Raw genomic sequence first — 10,201 nt, forward strand, 5'->3', positions numbered from 1 at the left:
TAATGTTAGAAGGGTAAAGAGAATGATTTAATTGTAAAAATAGCTTGAACATCCATTAAAGAGAGTTTTAAGCATTTTGCTTTATTGCTGTTCTTCTGAATATCAAGATAAACATACAGTATTTTGATAAATGAATTACAATTTGCTCAAATACAAATTGATAGATCTACAACTGAGAACTTTAAAATGGCAACATTTCAGCCATGGCAGTTACACTTTATGTAAAATTACTTAGTGCTATGTTTGATATTAAATATCAGCAAGTAATATTAGTTTAACAAGTAGAGCTACATCACTGTCTGTAAATATATTGCCACGGCAGGACTACTCGCATGGGTTCTGAATAATGATCAGGAGATACTCCTTATCTGCAAAAAAGATATAAACATGTTCTGTTAAAATATTTTATCTTATTTCCTGTTAAATACTCTTTATTAATATATTCCTCTCCAACTTTTTGTTTGTTTATAAAACATAAGCAAAATAATTGCATTTATATAAAAAACATTCAGAAAATGTCAGCATTTTCTACAAAAATCTGAGCTTACAGATAAGAAAATCTGTGTCATAAAGCTTAATATACCATATTAGAAGTATTTTGGTAAGCAGTCCATTTGCTTTCAAGAAGCTGTAAAGATGTTTAAACAAGATGAAAAAAGTCACAAGATAAGCACCTGGACTCTAGCACTTCTTATAATCAAAACTTTTGCCATCTGCAGCCTCCTTTGCAGGTGCAGAAAACTTCTTTCAGTTCACTAACTCATTTATTGAAAATTGAGAACCCCATTTAGACATGAAAAAAGCAGAAAATATTTTAATAGACTTCTATTGTGAATAAATTCTAAGCATGCCAGACTTCACCTACTAATTCTAAATGCTGGAGGAAGTTTTGGAAGCCCTTCAGTTGGATAGCTATTCAACGTTATCTATTTTAAATGAAACATTTCTTGGAACTATCCAGTGAATTTAGTAGGGTCATATCTGCTTTGGAGAGCTAAGAAGCTGCACTCCGGCATTGTCACTTTCATCCAAAAGCAACTTAATATGAATCTCAGGTAGTTCATTTACCACCGACTATTATAGTAAAATACAATCAAGCCTTTGAACAACTTATTTCCCTGCTAGCAAAAGCCTCACTTTTTATACCACTTACTTTTCAGGTCAACATGCTTTACTGGTTACTAGTCAAAAAGTCACCTCTAAAAAATAAGTGAAGGGCAAATGCAAAACAAGAATCAAGTGCATCAGTTTAAATCAATGAGCAAAAAAACATGACTTAAAAAATGCATTAGGTTTATACTCCAAAATAGAAACTAAACTAAAATTTTCATCTCAGTATCAGCCGATGACTAACGCTAACACTTAATGACAGTGCCAGATTTCTTTCTCACATACTGGTTTCATAGCAACACTATAAATAATTCTAGGGAGGCGAGGTAACTCACACCTAGGGCAGTTCCTCTGCTCTGCCTCTGCTATGACATCAGCAGCAGAGGGCTGCCCCAGTGCAGGCTGCCCATCAGCACCAGCTCAGAGCCAACAGCCTCCTCAGTGCCTACGCTGAGGAGGTCCCTGAAGCTTCCTTTCTTTTCTGCAGCCTTCACTGGATATTGCAGTGAAATCCTGCCTACCGTTAGCCTCTCAACTAACTCGTGCACACATTAGGATCACAGCCCCAGTTAATAATCCCTTCCACTTTGCCCAGTTCACCTTGACTGTTGATGGACCACAGCTCATCTGGCTTTGTTAGCTACTTCAGAGACACAACAAACCAATTAACATGTATTTGTATTTAACATGAGTGGGAAACAGGTTGCTATATTCCCCTTGTTTTAAGGAAAATAATTATACCACAGTTATTATGTTAGTGATAATACTGCACATCTGTCTATGACACAAATCCCACCTATGGCAAGGAAGTAATGATAATATACCAAGTAAAAAAAAAATAGAAAAAAAGATATATTTTTTTTCATCTATTAGGAGCTAATACGGATTTCATAGAATAATGGAATGGTTTGGGTTGGAAGGAACCTTGAAGATCATCTAGTTCCAACCCCCCTGGCATGGGTAGAGACACCTCCTACTAGACCAGGTTGTTCCAAGCCCCATCCAACCTGCACTTGAACACCTCCAGGGATGAAGCATTCACAACCTCCCTGGGCAACCTGTTCCAGGGTCTCACCACCCTCACACTAAAGAATTTCTTCCTAATGTCTAACCTAAATCTCCCCTCCTCCAGTTTTGATCCATTACCCCTTGTTCCATTGCTACAAGCCCCTCCCCAGCTTGCCTGTAGCCCCTTCAGGCACTGGAAGGTGCTATAAGGTCTCCCTGGAGTCTTCTCTTCTCCAGGCTGTCCTTGTAGGAGAGGTGCACCAGCCCTTGGATCATCCTTTAATACTATATACACACACTACTTGAAATATATGTTTATATATTTGTCCTAATTTCCTTACGAAAACCCACAGAAACTAGACCATTAATCAGATTTAGACTTCTTTTGTTGTCTCCAAGGTCAAATACTATAAACTCTATGGATTAAAATCCTAACATCTAGTTACATGGTGAGAATATGGTTGTATTTTCATATAATTATTTTCAAAATGCATTTTCTACAGTAGCCTTATTTGTGAAGAATTAAAAGAAACTTAAAAGGACATAAAATTCTATTGTTATTTGAATAGAAATATTACCTGGAGCAACCATAATTTCGTGTTTCTTTGATCTGATCCTAAGAAAGGTTAGATCATTCTGAGGATCAATGTCTCTCACTGTGCTCCTAGCTTTCTTGGTGAGCTGATGAAGAAGACCTGCATACTGGACTGATGTAGAGTTATCAAGGTTTGTTCTTATTGGAATTCCTGAAAATAAATAATTTTCTAAGAACCACTCAATTAAGTTGCATATTCTTTATATACAGCAGATCATAAGAGAAAAAACAAGGATTTAATATTTTTTTCTGTTTTGTAGCAGAAAGGAGTTACATTGATTTCAGGTATCTATATGCCTTTTAAAGTACAATTTATGTTAATCAGTGGCACTTAAACATTGGGTTTCCATATGAAACTTCTGAAAGAGCCTAATTGGTGTTTAAGGCTCTTAAATACCCATCAAATTCCATTCTGTAGTACTTAACCGGTTATGGTGCTTCATCAGTTTAAACACTGTCACCAGCTTTGTATCTTGGCTGCAAAAATCTCACCCAACACTTTAGCTGTAGCACTTGGCCATGTGCATTCCACATGGATGGAAATGACACATTCTCTTGAAATACCAAGAACAATCTAAGGGCAGAAGTGGCATGTTTGCATTTGGCAAGTGAAACCACCCTTGGCACAATCCCTCCCAATTAGCAGCAAAATATTGACAGTTGGTAGTACACAGAGTGTTGATCCCAACTATTAGAAATAGGACCACATAAGATTTTTTTATTATTTCATTAATTATTGTTTATCAATGATTTGTCAAATGGGATTTTTTTTATATTGACAGGCTACCAGGAGACAAGAAAACCAGGGTTCACTGTAATCCTACAAGTGTAAAACTGGCTTTAATAAGCTTGTTTCACTAATAAAATTTATATTTGACCTACTAACAAAGACAATATGTTACAAGCTGGTAAAGCAATTTTCTCTTTGCACACATTGTATTGTGTCTTCCTGGTGGACAAGATAGGAATACAAAAATAGAGTAAGTTGAAGAGTTTGATTGTGAAAGAATTAACCTGCAAAAATAGTGAATACCAGGTAAAGAATTAGAGGCAAAGGAGTAAAAGAAATAAGAGAGCATATTAGACAACTCCCTAATTTTCCTAGGAGAGCATTATTTGAATCACTTGAAATCTGTATCATCAGTTAAGAAATTATTCTGTATTGGAAGGATTTGTAGTGTAGGGGAGTGTACAAAATGACCCAATACATCCTTTGTGTCTAATGTTTATCACAGACATTGCTACTGATGTTTGAATGGAAACAAACAGGTGTTCCCAAGCACTGCATTAGCATGAGAATATCTATATAATCACAGCATTAAATAGCAAGCCACTTAAAAACAGCAATGAATTAGTGTCAAGTTTATATGACCTTGTATCGAAATGATTGCTTCAACAAATATAGCACTTTTAATAAAAATGGTTAATGTTAAATGATCCTCCAAGGTCTAATAATAACATGAAAATTAGTTGACACTGGTGACATCCTTAGATTAAAGCTGAGCTATGCTTACTTTAGGACAAATTATCTTTGCCTCTGCCACCCAAATTAGAGAAAGGCAAATAAATCCTTCATTAGAAATGCTGCAGTGTGATCTTTCTCAGCTGTGAAGTTGATGAGATTTTCCAAATAAACAATGTACACTTAGCAGAGGTTTCAATGAACAAATCAACTTTGACCATTAAAATAAATTATAGGCAATGTGTGTATCAGAAATCTTTAATTTGCTATTTCATCTGCATACTATTACACCAAAGTGTCCCTGCACTGTTACAAAAATCTTAGTAAAAGATGTTTCTGTTAGTGGAAACCTGAACAGCCTAAGAAACCTTGCTATTGCACCACTGGTTTAAGTACTTTTACTGTGATTAATTGAAGTTCTACACTTGACTGAAGTGTTTCAGGATAGAGAGACATTAAATTTCACTTTCTACAGAAAAAAATTATTAGACTGACCAATGCTAATTATGGATATTTGGAGATACTACAGAAACTTGCAACTACAGACCTACTTTGAGGTTTAGTTTGTGGAATCTAACTTCTTAGTCCCTTGAATATGTCCTCACAGAGCACAGACCCTTTTTGGGTTCATATTTGGCATCTGGCCTCTAAACATTCCTAACTATAAACTAAACTCAAAATTCCTGCACTAGTCTTGTCCATTGGGCTCGGTCTGGCCACATGCTCTACGGGTCTGCGAGGATGAGGCAGGTGGAACAGGACATGAGGGCACTTCATACCTCACCATGAATCCCACGGAGAGCTGGAAGAAGTGGCCACAAACCAAACGCTCATGTCTTAAGAGGAAACATCCTGCCTTAAAACTCACACCATTCATAGAGACCGCGGGGGGGGGGGCACTAACACCTCCCAACGTTGTGCTTAGAGTCCCTGCACTCGTTACCGCTGCCGAATTCGTTACTTGGGGAAGGCAAAGGACGTTTTACCTTCAGCGTTTATAACAATAGTTGCGATAACACCTTTGTGGGCTTGAATCCTCTTTAGGGTTTCCTCCACTTCAGCCTGCAAGGAGAGAGGACACCTGAGGACACCTCAGCCCCCCCGACGGCCGGCGCGGGCCTCTGGGAGGAGGCGGCGGAGTCTCCGCGCCCGAAAGCGGCCCCGGGGGCTCTGCCCTCCTGCCCCGGCCCTTCCCCAACCCCTGGGGCCGCCCCAGTCCCCTCCCGTGGCCGGGCGGGAGCGGCCCCGTTACCATGGCCCGGCCCCGTTACTATGGCCCGGCCCCGTTACCATGGCCCGGCCGCGGCCCTCGCTGCCGTTGCTGCGGGACGGCGGAAGTGACGCGGCCCGGGGGGCGCTGCGCGGGAACCCCCTGAGAGGGACCCCCTGACGGGGCTGAGGGCGAAGCGGGGGCCCCTTTTGTGGCCGCAGAGGACGCGAGGGAAGGCCCCAGGTGGGGCTAGTCAGGGCAGTGGGGGTTTATTAGCGCCTCCCGGGGGTCCCGCTCTTGAGCGTGAGTTCTGCTCTGGGCAGGCTCGGGGAGCTGCGCTGAGGGGCCTGGCCTGGCCTGGCCTGGGCTGGGAGGGGAGGTGAGACGGGCTCAAGCCGCTTTAGTTGGGGTAGCTGAGGGGCTTCTTGTCAGTTTCTTTCGAAGCTGAGGCTGATACTGACCAGCTCTTAAAGACACCAGTTTAGCTGTCGTTAGTCATAAGTGTTTCTCCTCTCCCTGTACCTGGTGCTGTGTCTTCCACAAGTGTCACAGGTTGCGTGGGTTTGCAGGGCTGTTTGTTGGCCAGTAGAAGCTTTCCAGTCTAACTGTGCTGTGTGTGAATAGATAAATCGTCTTCCTAAAAAATGTGTGCTGCTGGTGGCTGTTGCACTTTTCAAACGGGTGTAGGCAGCTTTTTATCATGATACAGCATATTTCTAGCCTCCCTTAGCACAAGAGGAGGGGAACAAACTCCTTTGAAGAGCCATCTTCCTCCATGTGCAGAGCAAATAGTGCTGATATGCTAAATATGATACGTAGGTCTGTTTAAGGGGAGGGGGCTACTTTCACTGGGTCTTCTGTCTTGTTTGTGAAGCTTCCTGGGGCTTTGTCACAAAACTGACCTTTAGCTGTTGTGCTCTAAAGAGTCGGCAAGTTTACAAAACTGGGTGTTTTGGGAAGGCAGCAGCCCTCCTGTTTTGTATACAGAGAGGTCTTAGGAAGAAATTAACAAGAAAGTTATTAATCATCACCTCTCTAAGGACCCCAGTGTATGTGAAACTTGCAACAGTGTATCAGGACATAATTTAATGCAGTTTATGGCCCTCTGTTGGAGAGAAAATAACTTCAGTGTGTGGGATTGCCCTATCTATTGCAACAATATTATCCTGGGCATTTATTAAGTCTCAGACTGGCAGGGGCCAGCATAAATCAGAAGTGTTGAAGTTGCTGTTCAGAGATAAGTGTATAGCTGAACTGGAAACCTGGCTTAGGAGGGAAAGGAGATGTTTTCAGAAACACTAGTGTATACATGTATTTTTTTTAAAGTACCGTTTTGGGAGTTAACCCAACATTCTGTGAGATGCTATGGAAGGCCATCAAGAACGTGATGCCCACAGGTGTTGCTGGTCTGTGTGAGTCACTGCAGCTGTGTGAATTGTTTCACCTGTGAACAGTTGAGCTGGCAATGAGATTTGCATTGATACACCTGTGCAGTTTTGTTATAGTAAGAACTATGGTGGTGTGTTTTTTTTTTTTTTTGGAAATGAGGCATTTTTACAGATATTGTTTAATTTTTTTTTTTTTTAAACACTTGGAAGCACTGGTGCACAATTATTGAATCTGACTGGAACATCTGCTGGGAAACTCTGTTTTAATGCAATGAGTAGATGCTCTTAAATGAAAACTTATAGATTATGCAATATAAACCTGGTCCTGTTGTCAGTGATCTTTGCTATTACAATCCAATTAAAGTTAGCTCTCTATAGGATAGCACACTGTAAGGCATAGTGGTGATCCTACCCCCAGTAACTGGACTGGCAATTCCAGGAATTTAGAAAAATGGGAAGGAAGAGATTTTCCCACTTACTCTACTGCTATTTTTTTAGTTTTCAAGGCTTCTTTGAAGACCACCATTTTCCTTCATGGATGCAAGATGCCTACATGTCTTCTTAAAAACAATAAAAATATAAGCTTAGGTTTGCAAAAAAATGCTGAACTGGAGCTCAAATGACAGTTAGTGTGATGCAGGGTTATTCTTGGAAGCATTATTTATGCTCAGCATGAAAGACTGAAGCATGCAGACTCTTACAGACACTCAGGCTTTGTCTCAGGTTTAGACACATAACAACAGATGAAAATATTTTCTTAGTTACTTGAAATTTAACTGAGAATTCAGATTCCAAGCAACATAATTATTCTTTTGATACACAGTAGTGACTGCAGTATTAGGAACAGAGAGATACTGCTTGGGAACCAGGAACTTCTCGTAATCTAGGACTGAAATCTTGCAAAAACTGATTTGTGTGAATAAGTTTAAGTAGCTGCTGGTAAAAGTAGCAAGTGAGAAGCTTAAACTTCATGTGCTTACACTTGTAGTCTAGTATTTGATCTAATTTCTGCATTTATAGTTAAGATTGAGGGGAGAAAATCAACTGGAAGCTGGAAAAAACTTAATGTTTTTATTATTTTTTTTTTTTCCCCTCCAAGCTATGACAGAAGATTCAATTCTCCACGTGGAAACTGGGAAGAGGATTTTGCTGGTAAGTAGATGAGGATTTCATTCCTTCCTTGCTACTTCTACTTGAACCTGAAGACCCAGGAAGAGGTAGGGAGGGAATAAAGCACACTGAGGGACCTGAGGTACACTGAAGTGCTGTAAACAATCTTGATTTGCTGAAATAGGATAAATGAATTCAATTCAGGAAGAACTTTGCTTTTTAGAATGAGTAATCTTGATTATGACTGTAAAGGTCTGCCAGCTATTACCATAGCTTCCTTGTCCATGCAAGGGATAGGATGTCTCCAGAAGTTTTCAGGTTTTTTGGCCTGTGAAATGGAATGAACTCATGTCTGACCAAGGGTGATGCTGTTGGTGGCAGCACAGTTGGGTCTTTCCATTTTTTTTTCTCCAAATAAATTTGGTAGAAGCAGATAGCGTGGCATGGTTGTTGGAAGTGTGGAGTCTGTTCTTAGCACAGAGCTCTTACAAATATCTAAACTAAATGACTGCTTATTTGGTAATACATGACTATTTTGACACAATACTGAGAGAAAGAGAAATACAAATTGTGTTCAGGTGTACAAAAGTTTGAATTTTTAGTGCAGATGTGTCACTATAAATCATGCTGCTGGTCAGTCACATGTGAACCAATGAATGGCAGCTACAGATTAATTTATAGTCCACAGACTCTGTGGAGCAATCATATTTGAGTATTTTCAATTAATTCTTGGTGTCTCAGTTTCTGAGGAGCTGGCTCAGAATTTTGTAGTAACAAAAGTTATTTTGCTTATTAACAAAGGATTGAATTTTGCTATCCCCAGAAAGCTTCAGGAGCAAGAGTGTTATTCTGTGGCTGTAGCAGAGTGAAGTTATGGGGGAGAGTGTGCCAAGCTGAAAGTCATCAAAGTGAGGTTTGGGGTTTCTGTGGATTGAAAAAAAAAAAAAAATCAGTATGGTTCCAGGGCTGTACCTGCCCGTTTCTTCCTCTTTCAGTAGTTCTGTAGTGAGCAATCAGTGTGAAGTATAATAAAATACATAATCTCTATTATGCTATTAGAAGCCTTTTCCTTTCTCCTGATTGAAATATGGTTTTGATTTTATTAAGTGACCTCCTCTAAAAAGCTGAAAAGTAAGGAAAACTGAGTAGTCATCCTTGCAAGGTAGGGAATATCCTGCCTTTTTCCATCTGAAAAAGGTCTTACAGCAAGCATGGGACCTGGAGTGGATGAGATCAAGTTCTTTCCCAATCTGACTGTTGACAAAATTTTATTTTTTCTTATATTTTGTTACTTCCATGAGTCCAAGTATCATAAACTGAGGAAGTATTTAAGAAAAACTGTGTCACACAGGCGTGTATGAAACAATTTTAAGGTTACTCTGTAGATAAAGCTGAGGATGAAAATTTTCTCAAAATAATTATATTGTGTGAAGTTCCCTCCATCCCCCCCGGTAACTTTTGAGAACTGTTTCCCAGGTGTTTTTTTTCTTTCCCGTTCTGTGAGGAATTTCTAGCTCAAATCCTCTAGATGGTGCTGCAGCTACAGCACATGGAAGTGAACTCACCGATAGGTTTGGTCTCGTTAAAATGCTACTTCAGTTAAGTCGCTTATCGTCCGAAAGGATTAATGACTTCAGCTACAAGACTGTTTACAGGTTTATGCAGGGAGGAATCGGCATAGGTGGATTACCTGTTCTCAGCTAAGTATGAGTGGAATGCTTTTTTTATAGGTACCGAAGTCTTGCAGGAACTGTTGTGTGATCAAATTATCCCCTCATCTCTTGAAACTGTATCTTGAGTGCTGACAAGGGCAGAGGTGGCCAACTGTAGCCTGTGGTGCTGATTAAGTGACAGCAATAAGCCTCTTAAACTCCCAGCAGATGTTGCTGCTTTTGTATGCTAATGCGAACTTCACAAACCATTTTCTCTTCCTTCTGAGAGCAGATGTAAGTACATGAAAATTGCTTTCTTATATCAAGAGCAAATTGATAATAACCTTGGTTCAGTTGTAAAACAGAAGCTGTAGAGGCACTTTTACTTGGTAATTGCAGAAAGCTTATGCAGAACTTCATCAAAATTAATTTTTTTATATTCTACTGACTTGTCCTGAAGTAGTTTAAGCAAAGGCTGAATTGTGAGCATGTTGTGACCTGGCTTTTAAACCAGCCACTCAGAGGCTTTGAGGCTGGCATGTTATTGCCTCTAAGGTAGCCACTGCTACCTTGCTTATTTCAGTGAGTAAAGTTTAGTCAGAACAGGCAAGTTGGTGTATCAGTAATATTGCTGAGCTTTTGGTGACCTGACACGGTGCTTTGTGT

The 10,201-nt window shown here is 39.9% G+C and overlaps 1 protein-coding gene across 1 annotated transcript; it reads right to left on the reverse strand.

Moving 5' to 3' along the window:
• Window positions 1-85: 85 nt before the first annotated feature.
• On the reverse strand, window positions 86-5,495 carry DYNLRB2 (dynein light chain roadblock-type 2). The gene is made up of 4 exons (XM_051629483.1): window positions 5,466-5,495; window positions 5,162-5,237; window positions 2,697-2,864; window positions 86-368 (listed from the first exon to the last, which is right to left on the reverse strand). The coding sequence occupies exons 1-4, from the start codon at window positions 5,466-5,468 to the stop codon at window positions 325-327; spliced, it is 291 nt and encodes a 96-aa protein (XP_051485443.1). The 5' UTR covers window positions 5,469-5,495; the 3' UTR covers window positions 86-324.
• Window positions 5,496-10,201: the final 4,706 nt, after the last annotated feature.

The sequence above is a fragment of the Apus apus genome, chromosome 11, assembly GCF_020740795.1.
Source record: "Apus apus isolate bApuApu2 chromosome 11, bApuApu2.pri.cur, whole genome shotgun sequence".
Lineage (NCBI taxonomy): Eukaryota > Metazoa > Chordata > Aves > Apodiformes > Apodidae > Apus > Apus apus.

Excerpts from the sequence above, each read along its gene's own strand:
- DYNLRB2 (XM_051629483.1), bottom strand. Across the intron at positions 2,865-5,161 it reads TATTGTTATAAACGCTGAAG|GAATTCCAATAAGAACAAAC; the intron begins GTAAAACGTCCT and ends ATTTATTTTCAG. Across the intron at positions 369-2,696 it reads CGAAATTATGGTTGCTCCAG|ATAAGGAGTATCTCCTGATC; the intron begins GTAATATTTCTA and ends TCTTTTTTGCAG.